Source organism: Littorina saxatilis, linkage group LG6, assembly GCF_037325665.1.
Source record: "Littorina saxatilis isolate snail1 linkage group LG6, US_GU_Lsax_2.0, whole genome shotgun sequence".
NCBI lineage: Eukaryota > Metazoa > Mollusca > Gastropoda > Littorinimorpha > Littorinidae > Littorina > Littorina saxatilis.
This window is the reverse complement of record NC_090250.1, coordinates 536,804-554,115: the sequence shown is the minus strand read 5'-3', so window position 1 is coordinate 554,115 and position 17,312 is coordinate 536,804. Positions and strand designations below refer to the sequence as shown.

Sequence of the window (17,312 nt, the reverse complement as noted above, 5' to 3'; positions counted from 1 at the left end):
CTAATGGGTCTCTTTCTTTTTTTGACTGTGATACCGCCGCCTGTGATATGGTTAACATTCCAATGCCAAACAACTTTGTCGTTTTTGTAAATAAATTTGATAAGACATGTTTTGCTTCTGTAAATAATGCTCGTATTGTTTAATCCCAAAAAACCCCAATGTGGCTTTGACATACCTTGTCAAAACGGTCCCAAGCCCGTGAAAACACAGAGGGAGGGTCAATTACTGTCAATAGAAAGGAGGTGGCTCAGTAATCCAGCTGCAATAAGCACCCCAATAAAAATAAAAAGCGTGAAAGCAGTAATCCTGTCATTACCCCAGCTGGAGTGGTCATTAGTACCGAGCAACAGGTACAGGCACATGAAATCACATGACAAAATATAAAACGCAATAAACCGTTTAAACGCAATCCCTCCTTATCACTACTTAAACACAGGCACCTTAACCTATCACCTTATGGTCCCTATCCTTGCGGGCCCTGCGGCCCTGCGTAGGGTCCGGTTCGTGCGCGAATACTACTACTCCCAGATTCGTACAGAGAGAGAGAGAATTGAATTGAATTGAACTTTATTTTTCGAGGGTAACACTAACAGATAAAGCAATGACAATGTAAACATGCTTTTGTTCATTCGGCCCTCGCCCATTGAGGGAATATGAGAGAGAGAGAGAGAGAGAGAGAGAGAGAGAGAGAGAGAGAGAGAGAGAGAGAGAGAGATAGAAGTGGGGGGTGGGTGGTTGGTAAGATCATAGTGAAAAGAGGCTAATTATGATAATGAAGGTATACATCTTTGATTTCAAGGTTCAATGTGCCATATTATAGGTATATATGAAGAGAGAGAGAGAGAGAGAGGGAGAGAGAGACAGAGAGAGCGAGAGAGAGGGAGAGCGCAGCGTTTTTATTTCTATCAGGACTGGTGTGTGTGTGTCGCATTTTCCGGCTTCTCAGTCTGCGTTTGTTTAATCGGTTCACTCTTCTATATTCTACACTTGGCATCCTAGAATCCAACACAGTTTTTACACTGAACTACAAATCCGTTTATTCTATGTTCGAGAAAGCACTCCTTTATGATCATCAGCTTTCTCATGTTTCTGCGCAGCCACGTGTTTCGACGAGTTTCGATTCTTCGCACCAACTCGTGTCTGCTTTGTTCGGAAAACTCAAACGGGATTTACCGTTTGCTATTTTTAACTTTTCGGCGAAATCGAAAGTCAAGAATGTTCTAGAATGTACCAGAACAGGAACTACAATCTGCTTTCCGCTACGTCACTTCCTTTCCCGAATGCTCTATTTTCCGCATCACGCAGTGCTCTTCCGCCCGTTGTTAAATAGTTCGGCAATTTAACCTATCATTTTGCTACTTTATGTGCAATTTGCATGTGGTTTCCACGATTTTCACCCCCAAAATAGTGATATAATAGTTTTTTTGGTGCATGAAAAAGAATTTTGAAAGAATGTATTAATATGGTCCGGAATGTTCCGGTTTTCCCGGGACGCCTTCGCGTAGTTATATTAACAGCCATCAGCGTGCGTCGCGACAGAACAAATCGGAACGCATACGAAGCAACTACGAGGAGATTTCGCTGCGCGAATTCAACTTACGATCGCTACCTTTTTGTCTCATCTTACTAAGACAAGGTAAGTTTGACAATATTGTGCATGAAAGCAGTAAGCTCTTGTCCGAATAGCATGCTATGCATTGTTCACATGTAATTTGTGTAACTGAAATCATCGCGTGTAGCAGACGAGCGCCGGTTGCCGGTAGCCAATACAGAATGTTACCCGGTCTGATAACCACGTGCTGATATGGTTCGCTGACATCGGCGTCGATCTCTCATTCTTTACCTCGGTATCTTGACTGCTATGAAAACCCATAGACGAAAGTACTTGCCCTGTTAAATTTTGAAAATCATCCGGTCTTTTCGATCAAAAAATGACGTTCTCAGCAATTTTAGTGGCCATTACTGATACTAATTAATTCTGCTGTTACTGTAGATTACTTTACCTTGGACTGTTTCTCGTGTCCTATTAGATGCCTGAGCCAACACAAACTCAGATGGAAGACGGGGATGTGGAGACCTTCGCCTTCCAGGCGGAGATCGCTCAGTTGATGAGCTTGATCATCAACACCTTCTACTCAAACAAAGAGATCTTTCTCCGTGAGTTGATCTCCAACTCCTCCGATGCTCTGGACAAGATCCGCTACGAGAGCCTGACTGACCCCAGCAAGCTGGACACAGGCAAGGACCTGTTCATCAAGATCACTCCGGACAAAGAGCGCAAGACCTTGACCATCGAGGACACTGGCATCGGCATGACCAAAGCCGACCTGGTCAACAACCTGGGTACCATTGCCAAGTCCGGAACCAAGGCTTTCATGGAAGCCCTGCAGGCTGGCGCTGACATCTCCATGATCGGACAGTTTGGTGTGGGTTTCTACTCTGCCTACCTTGTGGCTGACCGCGTGGTGGTGGAGTCGAAACACAACGATGACGAGCAGTACAGGTGGGAGTCGGCTGCTGGTGGATCCTTCACTATCTCCACAACGATTGGTAAGTGCTGTTGTAGTGTCCACCTATCTGTCTATTCCGGTTAACCATCCTTTGTTCGCTTATCCATCCTTTGTTCGCAGATTGAAGTTTTGATTTGTGTTTTGGGACAGGTTGAATCATGTTACAAGATACAAGAAATTTTATTGTCCTCATCAATACATGGAAATTTGGCATGATACACTGATACATAGACATTTACAAAGCAACAACTGAAGTTCAATATCAGCACACCCTTACGCACACATACCCACTACTTCAGACACACAGGCTACATGTGCCCCTCGGACGTACGCAACCCACAATTCACCCAGCCATACAACTCCACATGCACTTACTCATTCATGCAGCACTCTAGCGCCCGGCCATGCACAACTCACACACTGGAACCCTCGTGTCTTGAAAATCTGCTTTACATGATTGTGTACTTATAAGTGTTTTACCTCTAAGTTGAAATAAGATGAGGAAGGATCAGATAGCTGTCAGGGTGAACTTGAAAGTAAAGCGAAGATTGTTTTATTTTGAATACTTCTGACCTGAGACCCTGTCCTTGCTCAAGAAAAGTAATTGCATATTAAATTATCTAAGCAGTGACAGTTCCAACTTGTAAGTTACGTGCACTGTCAGTAAAGTAAGCCTACTTTGAACTTGATAAAATTAAGGTATGCTTTCACAGGGATGTTCCTTGGATTTTGTCCTTATAGGACAAATGTCCTAGCCTTGCTGAAAGTATAGGACATTTGTCCTGAACTGTAAAAAACAATCGGTCATTTCACGTGGAAAGAAATAAGCCGTCCACACCCTCCTTTGGTACACACACACTGTGACACCAGTGATGTACATTTTTCTAGCAGCCTTTGGGACAATTGTCCTGAAGACTGAAAATCAATACGACACAGTGTCCTGAGATTGCAATTTCAATAGGACAAAAACACGACTCGTAAAACCGCATTTAAAAAGATTGTTCAGTCTAAATTCTTCCACCTTCCGCGACTGTCATGACTAGATACTCAAAGGATTGAATCACATTTCAAAGTTATTTGAATAGTTGTCGGGTTTTTTTCACTGCCCATCTGGATATACCTTTTTCCATTCCTCAGAGAAGGAACGTGATTTCTTGTCTTTCAACTCTTTGACTTGGGTTGTCTCTCTCGTGCTCGTCGACGTACTTGCAGTTGCACTTTCACCATCACTCTCCACTTCGACGAGTTCGTTCTCGGTTGACGTTGTTGTTGGTTCAGCTGAAGCCACAGTGGCTGGCGAACGCAGCATGGACATCAATGTCTGCTGATTTTTATCTGCTTTGAGCTTTTTTTTCGGACCCATGTCGTTTCTCTTTCGTTTTATTTTCGTTCGAACGCACAACGGTTTTTCCGGATATTATGACGAAAAGTAATGCCTTGCGCATGTGCGAACATGCACGGGTGGTTCCCATTGGTTTAAACGATTTATTGCTGAGCCAATGAATGCATTCGAGGCACCATATGGGTTCGGTTTTCTTTTTTTCTTCTTGATCCAACTTGAGGATAAATTAATTCAAAGAATCAGATCCCATATGGTGCCTCGTTCACTCAACAAACTGGTCACACGCAGTGCATACTTTCGCTTGGCAAAACCGAAACAAGCTTTCCTCTTGAAAATTGAACAGTCCGCATGTCCGCTTCATTGTCAAAAACGATCGGACCCTTGACCACTTCTTCTGTAGGTTAATCGGACCTGTGTCCTGCTGGGGTTAAAGCTATAGGTCCTGGGGAAATTGGATCGGTCAGAGACCGGAGACCGACTAAAATGTACATCACTGGACACACACCAGAGAGAGAAATATATTGTAATTGTATTCCAAACTTGCCTTCTTCTAGTTCTTGTGTGTGTGTGTGAGTGTGTGTTTAACAGAAAGCAAAAGATCTTCCACTGCATCCGACGTACTTTTCAGCATTTCGTTTGCACTTTTTCTACTATCGTAATGGACATGGTCCGAACAATGGAGTTCCTTGATGTGTGGGACTTGCAGATCTGTCAAAGTGTCCATGGGCGAAGGAAACTTGGTGAAAGGAATGTTCTCCATCACCATCCAGTGCACTGTCTTCACTAAAACAGCAGCAGCCTCTTCTTTTGCCGTGAATATTTTCTGCTGCACCTGATCGCGGTCTTGTAGTAACCCTGGAACAATATGGGCTGTCTGATGGTCATTAGTCTTGCTATGATCCGCGAGACTGCTTGTTCTGAAATTCGAGCAGCCACGTGTGAAGCTGTTGTTTCGGTTTGCTGAAATGCACACTGCAAAACATCAGTTTTCTCTCGCCATCGAAATTTAGCCATGGATAAAGTTTAAGCCATGAAGGCACAAACGTCCGTGGTGGTGTCGTCGCCGTTTTCGTACACTTGACGACTGATCATGATCTGACTGTCGAAAACACAGCTTGGGTTGGTCCTTGTCCGGTTTCAATTTCTTCGCAGGCGGCATGATCGCATTCGCAGTTTCTAGAATCTATACAACCGGAAGTTGAACTTTCGGAAATTCTTAAACTGCGCGGTCTTCAAACGGCGAAGTTACTAAACCAAACAACAGAAGACGTTGCCGATTCGGAGATTAGGAGACGTATCATCTGATGCCTGATCTAAATAAACGGATCAATGTTGCCATGTCCGACGTGGCAATAAAACGATTGGTCAGTGTCCGTCTCTGACATAAACTTATCGGACATTTGTCTGCCAAAGACACAAGGTACCGGTCGTTAGACCAAGGTATCCGGCCCAGGGCCGAGGGCCGACCCCTGGGAACATCACTGCTTTCAGTCACAGCACTAATCATATCATGAGCAGTTTCTTGTAACTATTCAGGAGTGTGTGACAGATCACTGCTGAATTTTGAACGTTGAAATGACCATTTCACTTCATAATGAGTGATCAGAATTCTCACGTTTTTCTCTTTTCTCTGTGTGCAGGCGAGCCCATCACACGCGGAACTCGCATCGAGCTGTACCTGAAGGAGGACCAGCTGGAGTACCTTGAGGAGCGCCGCATCAAGGAGGTGATCAAGAAGCACTCCCAGTTCATTGGATACCCCATCAAGCTGCTCGTCGAGAAGGAGCGCGACAAAGAGGTCGAGGATGATGAGGAGGAGGAAGAAGAGAAGAAAGAGGAGGAGAAGGAGGATGAAGCAAAGGTAAGCATACATGCGACACTTTTCACATTATGACATTTGATGTTAAAAAAATACATTTCCTTCAACTTCTATCGGTAGAAAAAAACTTTCAATGAAAAGCAGTTTATGCTGATGAAGATCAGGATTAGGAATGCTTGTAATTCCAAACAAGCAAAGGCAAAAATTCATAAGTTAAAATTAATTGGGTAAAGGCAGTCTTCTGTTAGTGTTCCAATGTACTTTTCTTTGTAAATACTTTAAAAAGAGTCGCGAACCAGATGTCGCAAAAAATATGTCAAAAGCTCTTAGTTGCTTCAATTTGCTGAAAATGTAATCCGTGAGAAAGCTTCTGGAACAGTCCATTTATATTCCATGTGAACTGGTTACAGGCAGAGGACAAGGACAAGCCCAAGATTGAGGATCTGGACGAGGAAGAGGATGACGACGAGAAGGGGGACAAGAAGAAGAAGAAGAAGACCATCAAGGAGAAGTACACGGAGGAGGAGGAGCTCAACAAGACCAAGCCGCTGTGGACCCGCAACCCCGATGACATCACCAACGAGGAGTATGCAGAGTTCTACAAGTCGCTCACCAACGACTGGGAGGATCACCTGGCTGTCAAGGTACCTTTCTTGTCGCGTCTCTTTTTTTCGTGATTGTGATAATGACGGTAGAGGGAAAATGTGATTGAAGTTTAAACTTGTTACAATGCAGTTTAAAAGAAGAAATGATTAAATGTCTGCAAGGCAGTATTGTAAGGTAATTTAGGATTTTTTTTGGAATGAATTTCTTAATATTTAATGATTTAAACATTTAGTGTTAACATTGATACTGATACACGTTTTTTTCCAAGGTAATTGGATAAGTCAAAATTGTCAAGACACGATCAATTTCTCGAGGTAAATTGATAGAAAACATCAAACAGGAACATTGATACTGATGCAAAACATTTGATCAGTCTGTTTGACACAATGAATTTCTCAAATTAAATTAATATAAAATATGAGACGTAAACAATGACACTGATGGAAGATGTCGTCGCGTTTCAGCACTTCTCAGTGGAAGGCCAGCTGGAGTTCCGCGCCCTGCTCTTCATCCCCAAGCGCGCGCCCTTTGACCTTTTCGAAAACAAGAAGAAGAAGAACAACATCAAGCTGTACGTGCGTCGTGTCTTCATCATGGACAACTGCGAGGACATCATCCCCGAGTACCTCAACTTTATCCGTGGCGTGGTGGACTCTGAGGATCTCCCCCTTAACATCTCCCGTGAGATGCTGCAGCAGAGCAAGATCCTCAAGGTGATCCGCAAGAACCTGGTGAAGAAGGCCGTGGAGCTGATGGAGGACCTCGCCGAGGACAAGGACAACTGGAACAAATTCTACGAACAGTTCTCCAAGAATCTGAAGGTGAGCCTGCTCTTTGTCAGTCTGGTCTTCTTCCTCGCCAATTTCAGAACGGTAGTCTTTAGCACTTGCTTCCCTCTCTTATAATCTTATGTAGTTAATGCCTTGTTTTTAAGCTCTGCTGTGGTATGAATGTCTCAGTTGATAAGACTTGCTTTTAATTCATTTCTGGGATAAATAATGCTCTTTTTATTCCAAAAGAGATTTTGAAAACGGAGTAAAAAAAAAATTTAAAAAGATGGAAAGGCAGTTGTTGGCACAGCGCCGTGGGTTGGTTGTAGTGTTCCTTACCTTATATTGCATGTGTTTGTGTTTCAGCTGGGTATCCATGAAGACACCACCAACAGGAAGAAGCTGGCCGACTTCCTGCGCTACCACTCCTCACAGTCGGGTGACGAAACCGTCTCCCTGAAAGAGTACGTCGCGCGTATGAAGGAGAACCAGAAAGACATTTACTACATCACAGGTATGTGTTCCAAGTTTCTTACACAAATGATCAGTTCTTTAATGTGGTGTACCACTTTCTCCTGGATTTTATGACTTTTGATCCCATTCCCATCAAAATGAGTTGAGCAGCGTCATCTTTAATGATTAGTGTCCGTATTTCCTGTTACATCGAGCTAATAGGATACCTCTAACTTGGCTTACTGGTGGTGAGCTGAATCAAACTTTGTTATTTAGCAAAAGACTGTTCAAAACTACTGAAAACTGCTGAAACTTTAATGGATAGTAAATTCTTAGTATGGTTTGTAAAACAGTGGAACCTCCCATCCCAGTCTTCTTAAATTAGGGGTCTGAACAGGCTCGCACCACTGTAGTCAAGTACTTTCAACAAATCTGAATCGTTGGTATGCTTGCATGACTAAATTTTCCTGTCTTTTTCAGGTGAGACCCGCGAGGCTGTGCAGAACTCTGCCTTCGTGGAGCGCGTGAAGAAGCGAGGCTTCGAGGTGCTGTACATGGTGGACCCCATTGACGAGTACTGCGTGCAGCAGCTGAAGGAGTACGAGGGACACAACCTGGTGTGCGTCACCAAGGAGGGGCTGGAGCTGCCCGAGGACGACGACGAGAAGAAGCGCTTCGAGGAGGCCAAGGCCGAGTTCGAGGGACTCTGCAAAGCCATGAAGGAGATCCTCGACAAGAGGGTGGAGAAGGTAGGCTGTCGTTTTGTGTCCCCGTCTTCCTTATGATCAAGTCTGGTGGCAATCATCTGATTTAGCCTACTGTCGTTTCAATGTCCCCATCTCTCTGCCTTGCCTTAGCATATTAGTTGTCAATTTAGTTGACTGGGGGAAAAAATATAGATGTCAATTTAGTTGACTTTGTCAGTAATGGGGGGAAAGAGCACTGAAATTGAGTGAAGACGAAACGAGTGTGAATTTAAGAAAGATGGAGGTAAATATCTATACAATGTTGTCATAATTGCACATAAAAACAAAAGTAAATTTGAAAGATGACGATGTTATGGATGGTGAGACGGGAACCAAGTCTGTTTCAATTCTCAGTGTTCATTATGAATACCTTGTGGAACTGTTGACTTACCATACGCGTGTTTATTCCAGGTGGTGGTGTCGAACCGTCTGGTGGCCTCCCCTTGCTGTATCGTGACATCGCAGTACGGCTGGTCGGCCAACATGGAGCGCATCATGAAGGCCCAGGCTCTGCGCGACACGTCCACCATGGGCTATATGGCCGCCAAGAAGCACTTTGAGATCAACCCCGACCACCCCATCGTCAAGACGCTCAAGGAGAAGTGTGACGCCGACAAGAACGACAAGTCTGTGAAAGACCTGTGCATGCTGCTCTTCGAGACAGCGCTCCTGTCGTCCGGCTTTTCTCTGGAGGACCCCACCTCTCACGCCAACCGCATCCACCGCATGGTCAAGCTTGGCCTTGGTAAGTGATAGTACTTGTCTTTCCTAATTGTGTGGTTTTACTGAGATTTAAAATCTGCATCGAAAGGATACAAGAATGGTTAAATAATGGAACTTGTGATGTTGACCTAGATCAAGTAAATTTAGTTTATGGTGCATTTTGATTATTGACAAAAGGAAGAAATCACAAGTATGTGGACTGGACCATCTTAGTAGTGACTGACATTCGAAAAATAACAAGATAAGAGGTAGGAGTTGACTTTGATCTCCACTTCAAGTTTTCCAGCAGTTTTTACCGCAGTATTGGGTATCCTTGAGTAAGCAAGGATCCATTTCAATTTGAGGAACAGAGCAATGGACATTAGAATTATATAGTTCATGGACACAAACGGTGTGTAATTTTCTATGCATTTATGCATATGGTTGTCACAGGAATGATGCAGTAAAATAAAGGGTTAATGTTTTTGCAGTGAACTAAATTTCTTTTCTCTTTATTTCCAGGCATCGATGAAGATGATGGTGTTCCAGAGAGTGCCGGTGACGCTCCCGCCACAGACGACATGCCGCCATTGGAAGGTGACGAAGACGATGCATCTCGCATGGAAGAGGTTGACTAAATGAATGGCACAGTATTTCTTGCAGACTTAGACTGGAAGCAGTGATGGGCGAAAAGCCACTGTAGATACACAGATAGACATTGACAGTGAAGAGACAGTGATCATCTGATACTGATAATGCCTGTGGCCTTCAACGGACTGGTGCCATCGCTTGCTGACAATTGCAATCAGGGGTGCTTTCGATGGAGCTTCGGATCTTGACATTCAGAGTTCGATAAGATATATCTGGGATTTTGACATGCGATTCAGAGTTGAACAAAGATGTCTGGGATGGGAGTCTAGAGCGAAGCATCAGGGCAGTTCTTCCCTACACATATAGATGTCATCTATTACATGTTATGATATTTGACAATAAGTATTTTGATATCATTATCTGAATATTTTTTAGTTTCTTTCATCAAGTTCGTTGATTCTGAGAGGGTCCTGTTAATGTGGAGGTTTGAGTTTTATTCTTCAAGTTTAATTCATCAAACATTCCCCCTGGAGTTTTTTTGCTGTGTCCTACTTTTTCCTTTGGGTCCACTTTGAGGCCAAGATTAAGTTTCTTTTTCATCTCAGAATTGCTTGGTAGTGTCAAGATTTGAAGCTGTGTTACTGTGATCCCTTTTGTTTGTGTTTTTGATATGGTTTTGATACATGCTTGAGTGATTGTGAGCATGGTTGGAAAAGATGGTTGCATGGGTGCAACTCTTCCGTCTAGAACGGAATTTTCGTTTTTCTCAGTAGGCTGCAGGCGGAAAATCCGTTTTTTTGAAAATTCTGGAGCAAGGCCATTGGGGGGTGGGGGGTTGCTGGAGAGGTCAGCCACCTTTGACCATGCCTGATAGGGATGGTTGTGTAAAATTACCATGAGGGGGGGGGGGGGGGGGGGGGGGGGAGGATGTCTGTCATACTGGAGTGAAAAGGTATTCATGTAGGGAGTGTGATGCTAGGTTCACACAGGATAGCAGTTTGAAGCAACACCTGGTAATTCACACTGGAGTGAAAAAGTATTCATGCACAGAATGTGATGCTAGGTTCACACAGTCTGGTCATTTGAAGCAACACATGTTAAACGCATTCTGGAGGGAAAAGGTATTTATGTAGGGAGTGTGATGCTAGGTTCACACAGGATAGCAGTTTGAAGCAACACCTGGTAATTCACACTGGAGTGAAAAAGTATTCATGCACAGAATGTGATGCTAGGATTACACAGTCTGGTCATTTGAAGCAACACATGTTAACGCATTCAGGAGTGAAAAGGTATTCATGTGGGGAGTGTGATGCTAGGTTCACACAGTCGGGTTCTTTGAAGCGACATGTTAATGCATACAGGAGTGGAAAAGTATGCATGTACAGATTGTGGAGCTAGGTTCACACAGTCTGGTACTTTGAAGCGACACATGTTAACGCATTCAGGAGTGAAAAGGTATTCATGTGGGGAGTGTGATGCTAGGTTCACACAGTCTGGTCATTTGAAGCGACACATGTTAACGCATTCAGGAGTGAAAAGGTATTCATGTGGGGAGTGTGATGCTAGGTTCGCAGAGTCTGGTCATTTGAAGCGACACATGTTAACGCATTCATGAGTGAAAAGGTATTCATGTGGGGAGTGTGATGCTAGGTTCGCACAGTCTGGTCATTTGAAGCGACACATGTTAACGCATTCAGGAGTGAAAAGGTATTCATGTGGGGAGTGTGATGCTAGGTTCACACAGTCTGGTTCTTTGAAGCGACATGTCAATGCATACAGGAGTGGAAAAGTATGCATGTACAGATTGTGGAGCTAGGTTCACACAGTCTGGTACTTTGAAGCGACACATGTTAACGCATTCAGGAGTGAAAAGGTATTCATGTGGGGAGTGTGATGCTAGGTTCACAAAGTCTGGATATTTGAAGCGACACGTGTTAACGCATTCATGAGTGAAAAGGTATTCATGTGGGGAGTGTGATGCTAGGTTCAGACAGTCTGGTCATTTGAAGCAACACATGTTGACACATACAGGACAGAAAAAGTATGCATGTACAAAATTTCATGTTCACGCATTCTGGAGTGAAAAGGTATTTATGTAGGGAGTGTGATGCTAGGTTCACACTGGATAGCAATTTGGAGAAACACCTGTTCATTCACAGTGGAGTGAAAAAGTATTCATGCACAGAATGTGATGCTAGGTTCACACAGTCTGGTCATTTGAAGCGACACATGTTAACGCATTCAGGAGTGAAAAGGTATTCATGTGGGAAGTGTGATGCTAGGTTCACACTGTCTGGTAATTTGAAGCAACACATGTTAACGCATTCAGGACTGAAAAGGTATTCATGTGGGGAGTGTGATGCTAGGTTCACACTGTCTGGTCATTTGAAGGGACACATGTTAAGGCATTCAGGAGTGAAAAGGTGTTCATGTGGGGAGTGTGATGCTAGGTTCAGACAGTCTGGTCATTTGAAGCAACACATGTTAACGCATTCTGGAGTGAAAAGGTATATATGTAGGGAGTGTGATGCTAGGTTCACACAGTCTGGTCATTTGAAGCAACACATGTTAACGCATTCTGGAGTGAAAAGGTATCAAATCCTCCCCGAAATGCGAAAATTCGTTTTGGGGTGTCGGGCGCTGGACCCCCCAGAACCCCCCCAGAAAGGGCGCTGCCCTTGCACCCTGCCGGGGCCTTCAGGTCCCTGGACCGGCCTTTTCAGTTTTTTCATTTTCCAGCAGTTGCACCCATGTGGTTGTCATGTATGTGGTATTGAATTCACAAAAAGAATGTGATTGGAGTGAACATGTTTTTGCAGTGTGTGTGTGTCCATTTCACTGTAATCCTTCTCCATTGCATGTGTGTTTGTGTGAGTGAATGATATATTCAACAGTTGTGATGAAAGGAATGAAAATAAATAGAAAAATATAAAATAGACAATTTTGTTATGTTATACATTTTGGTATGTCTGGAGAGAGGGAGAGTATTCCTGGACAATGGAGGTGGATTTGATAAGTACGATTCATACTAATTAATGAGGATGTTTACATGGCGCAAATCCTAAAACGGTCCTAAGGGCCTCACTAAAACAATATTTCTATGCACATTCGGAATCAAATTTGTAAATAACATTGAAATATACTTTACTTTACTAATACAATTTACAAAGTTTTCAATACACATTCACAAGTAAAAATAGTCCTTGTACATGAATAGCTCAACCATTGTCGCTGAAAACACAGACACATGAAACAGCACAACCAAAAACCACCACCACCAGAATTATTGTTTAATTCATACACATGTTCAGACAGGGTGAGATGGAATCAAATTGTTAAAAAGATCAGGATTGTCACAAGCATTTACACAAAGATGAGTACATGTGTCATGTATATATTATAACAAGCAACAAAGTACACAAGTATTTTTTAATTGAAATAATACAGCCATTCTGAGAGGGAGAAATTTCAGGACATGGAAGCTCTAAAGTCACGTGACATCCCCTTGATAGGCATCCATTAATGAGAAACATGCGTTTTAAAAAGGTTTGAGAAAAGATGTAAAGCTGCAGAGGTTATGACCAGAAAATCTGAAAAAGCATGGTCTTATAAAAGAGGTTCCATTGTAGCGGTAACGGATCCAGGTACAGTGGAACCCCTCTCTAGCGACCTTGAAAATGTTGACAAAAATCGGTCCTTATGGAGGGGGGTCCTTACAGAGGGAGGGGGCGGGGTCAGGGGGCCACAAAGAAAGTCACCAGATTTTCTTAAAAAAAGAAATCAGAGAAGTTTGAGTTGCTGACGACCGTTTCCTCAAGCAAACTGCTTCGATTTCATGTTTGACATTGTCGATGGTGTCCACCAGTTCTGGTGCATGTTTCAATGCAAAAAGAGTTTGTTTCTGAGCATATGATGATGCTGTCTTACTGTGCAAATGTGAGGAAATTGCGTCTTAAAATGGAGAAAGTCTAAAAACAAATAGTTACAGAGGTTATGAGCACAAAACCGGAAAAAGTATGATTTTAAAAGAGGAGTTCCACTGTGACGCTCAAGGACCAAGGCAATGCAACAAAGTTCAGGGGAGATAAGCTGATTGTCTGTGTTCGTTTGCCCCTTATGGAGGTATCTCCCTTGAACAAAAAATTCCCCGTTCATTTTCTGACGATGAGTGAGAGTGAAACTTGTACACCATTATCAGATCAAAACCACACAAACAGTGGAAACTGGTGCGCCAAAGCACTTGTCGTCTCGCTGAACATTTGCAAACTGGATAGTAAATTTAAACAAGAAAATTTGCTGATTCAAATCAGCAGGTTCCCAGACGTTCCTTTATGTAACTTTTAGGTGAATGGCAAGGACTACAACTAAAGTAGTCCTTGGTGAATGGTCAAAGTGGTTTCTTCAAAAAACAGTCATGGCAGGGTGTTTGTGTGTGACACTTGTCCGAGTGCTAGGGTGAAATAGTGAAATGATTAAATAACGCAAGTTATTTGAAGGAAAAAATCTTGTTTTGTTCCCGATCAATATTATGCAAGCTAGGGTTTTGTTTATGGTAAATATGTTCTGAAATGGACTACATGTATAGTTATATTATGCTCACACTCAGTCATCTTGCACAACAATGCAACACATGGATTGGATTAATGGAATGACATGTATTTGTCAACAACGAATCATGGGATAGAAAACTACAAAATGTGAAAGAAAGTACATTTAAACAATAAATGTAATACTGATTGTTAAACAAATGTAACACCGTTAATTGAACGCCATTGTGATAATAGCACCAGTAACAAGATATTGGCAAGTGCAATGATGGTGGTATTGTAATTACATTTATTTGTCAACAACAAATCAGGAAATAGAAAATTCAAAACGGGAAAGAAAATGTTTATGTTAACAAAATCCTGAAATCAATTTTAAGTAAGCTATTGCCGTCAACATGGAAAAATTGCGCGAGTGTCAATTGGTACAGTAAAACTAAACGTTTTATTGGACATTAGCGCAATTTTTCCATGCCGACGACGATATGTAGATTGTTTTATGTCACACCCACAGCTTAAAAATAGTTTGGTTTGATCGAGAAATGTTTGAGTTATGAAAATAATTATATTTATTTGTCAACAACAAATGACGAGATAGAAAAATTAAAAATGGGAAAGAAAATGTGTTATGTTAACAAAATCCTGAAATCAATTTTAAATAAAATATTGTCGTCAACATGGGAAAACTGCGTTAGTGTCAATTGCTATGTACAGTAAAGGTAAACAACATTTCACTTGACATTAGCGCAATTTTGCCATGGCGACGACGATATGTATATTGTTTTATGTCACACTCACAGCTTTAAAAATAGTTTGGATTGACCGAGAAATGTTTGAGTTATGAAATAATTATATTTATTTGTCAACAACAAATGACGAGATAGAAAAATAAAAAATGGAAAAGAAAATGTGTTATGTTACACAGCTTAAAAATAGTTTGGATTGATCGAGAAATGTTTGAGTTAGAAAAATAGCAACTGCTTGGATTGTAAAAAGAAGTCTAGAAAATGGAGTTTTGGTGCATTAGTGAAAAACATAATTGGCATAATTATACATTGTTAATGTTAATTGAACATGATCCAGATATCATCAGCAACATGATTCAGATATCATCAGCAGCAAGTTATTGGCAAGTGAAACTGTAAACAAATGTTAAAGACAGTGGGTTTGAGAAACAGTAAAATATAGTTTGATACATGTAGTAATGATTGGTACGCATGCTGACGTTGTTAATCAACGTGGAAAAATTGCGTTAGTGTCAATTGGTACAGTAAAGGTAAACGTTTCACTGGACATTAGCGCAATTTTTCCATTGATGTGAACTCCATTATTACTGTCACATATGTTTTACAAATTACACCCATAATCCAAACCAACGCGCAAACACACACACACCACAACTACACACATATTTACTCGTTACCATTGGCCAACGCTCGTCACAACACTGATAGACTACGAAGCAATCTCTTCGATCATCTCTTCGCTGAGTCGGTCACACTTTTGCTCACCCCTGCCAACAATCTCAAACGTATCCTTTTTACATTTAGTCAAGTTTTGACTAAATGTTTTAACATCGAGGGGGAATCGAAACGAGGGTCGTGGTGTATGTGTGTGCGTGTGTGTGTGCGCGTGTGTGTGTGCGTGTGTGCGTGTGTGCGTGCGTGTGTGTAGAGCGATTCAGACCAAACTACTGGACCGATCTTTATGAAATTTTACATGAGAGTTCCTGGGATTGATATCCCCGAACATTTTTTCTTTTTTTGATAAATACCTTTGATGACGTCATATCCGGCTTTTTGTAAAAGTTGAGGCGGCACTGTCACGCCCTCATTTTTCAACCAAATTGGTTGAAATTTTGGTCAAGTAATGTTCGACGAAGCCCGGACTTCGGTATTGCATTTCAGCTTGGTGTCTTAAAAATTAATTGATGACTTTGGTCATTAAAAATCTGAAAGTTGTAAAAAAAAAAAATTATAAACCGATCCAAATTTACGTTTATCTTATTCTCCATCATTTTCTGATTCTAAAAACATATAAATATGTTATATTTGGATTAAAAACAAGCTCTGAAAATTAAATATATAAAAATCATTATCAAAATTAAATTGTCAAAATCAATTTAAAAACACTTTCATCTTATTCCTTGTCGATTCCTGATTCCAAAAACATATAGATATGATATGTTTGGATTAAAAACACGCTCAGAAAGTTAAAACAAAGAGAGGTACAGAAAAGCGTGCTATCCTTCTTAGCGCAACTACTAACCCGCTCTTCTTGTCAATTTCACTGCCTTTGCCATGAGCGGTGGACTGACGATGCTACGAGTATACGGTCTTGCTGAAAAATTGCATTGCGTTCAGTTTCATTCTGTGAGTTCGACAGCTACTTGACTAAATGTTGTATTTTCGCCTTACGCGACTTGTTTTTCAATCACTACAAAATTATCATACAGCTTTTTATGTCTCACTAAATTATAAATCAGATGTATGTGGTTGTTTGTTGCCTTGAATGCCCCAAGGGGCAAAAATGAGTGTTTCTTCCATACTAATAAGCCTCATTTGCCTAAACCATATAGGGATTTATCCGTCCTTAGAGAGTTAATTTTTTTTTATATAAATCCCATGCTAATTTCAAATACAGCGTTTTGCTATTCACTTCAATATAATAGTAAATAACAATCAAGAAATAACGAAGTCGTTAAACCACAATTTCCCAGATATTTACACTTTTCATTTTGTTTCAATTCACACCACAAAACATACACTTCGCCTTTTGCTATTCAGTCTCAAGTCTACATAATAATAGTATAAATCATAACTAATTTTCTTCACATCATCAATGTTGCCTCACATGTTCTTTGTACAATCGTTGGTTTTCACAATAAATATTGCATTACTGTAATTGTCTTCTTTTTCTTTAACAATGTCTTTCCAAAAACAAAACTCAAAGACCACAAAAGCAACCTACTCCTATCTCTCGTCTCTCTTCCTGGGTACAATGGTACCTAAGACTTACATTCAAATGCTTACATTTCCATGCTACCCACATTGACAAAATACCAATAATTATTCAAAACAAATGAACGAAGGGAAAAAACCGTTGTGTGCCCTATCGCATGGCGTTGAAGCGAGTTACTTCCCTTACACATTCAATCACACTAGTTGGTTTGCGATTGTCGCTGTACCGTTCTTTGTATATTTTTAACGTGGGAGATCTGAGATAGTTT

The 17,312-nt window shown here is 41.5% G+C and overlaps 1 protein-coding gene and 1 pseudogene across 1 annotated transcript; both read left to right on the top strand.

Moving 5' to 3' along the window:
* The first annotated feature begins 1,477 nt into the window (after positions 1–1,477).
* On the top strand, positions 1,478–10,192 carry LOC138968223 (heat shock protein 83-like). Its single transcript, XM_070340773.1, has 9 exons — positions 1,478–1,636; positions 2,031–2,550; positions 5,493–5,713; positions 6,082–6,315; positions 6,742–7,098; positions 7,414–7,561; positions 7,981–8,249; positions 8,658–8,991; positions 9,471–10,192. The coding sequence occupies exons 2-9, from the start codon at positions 2,031–2,033 to the stop codon at positions 9,584–9,586; spliced, it is 2,199 nt and encodes a 732-aa protein (XP_070196874.1). The 5' UTR covers positions 1,478–1,636; the 3' UTR covers positions 9,587–10,192.
* Positions 10,193–10,482: 290 nt separating this feature from the next.
* On the top strand, positions 10,483–12,200 carry LOC138968224 (gastrula zinc finger protein XlCGF57.1-like; annotated as a pseudogene).
* Positions 12,201–17,312: the final 5,112 nt, after the last annotated feature.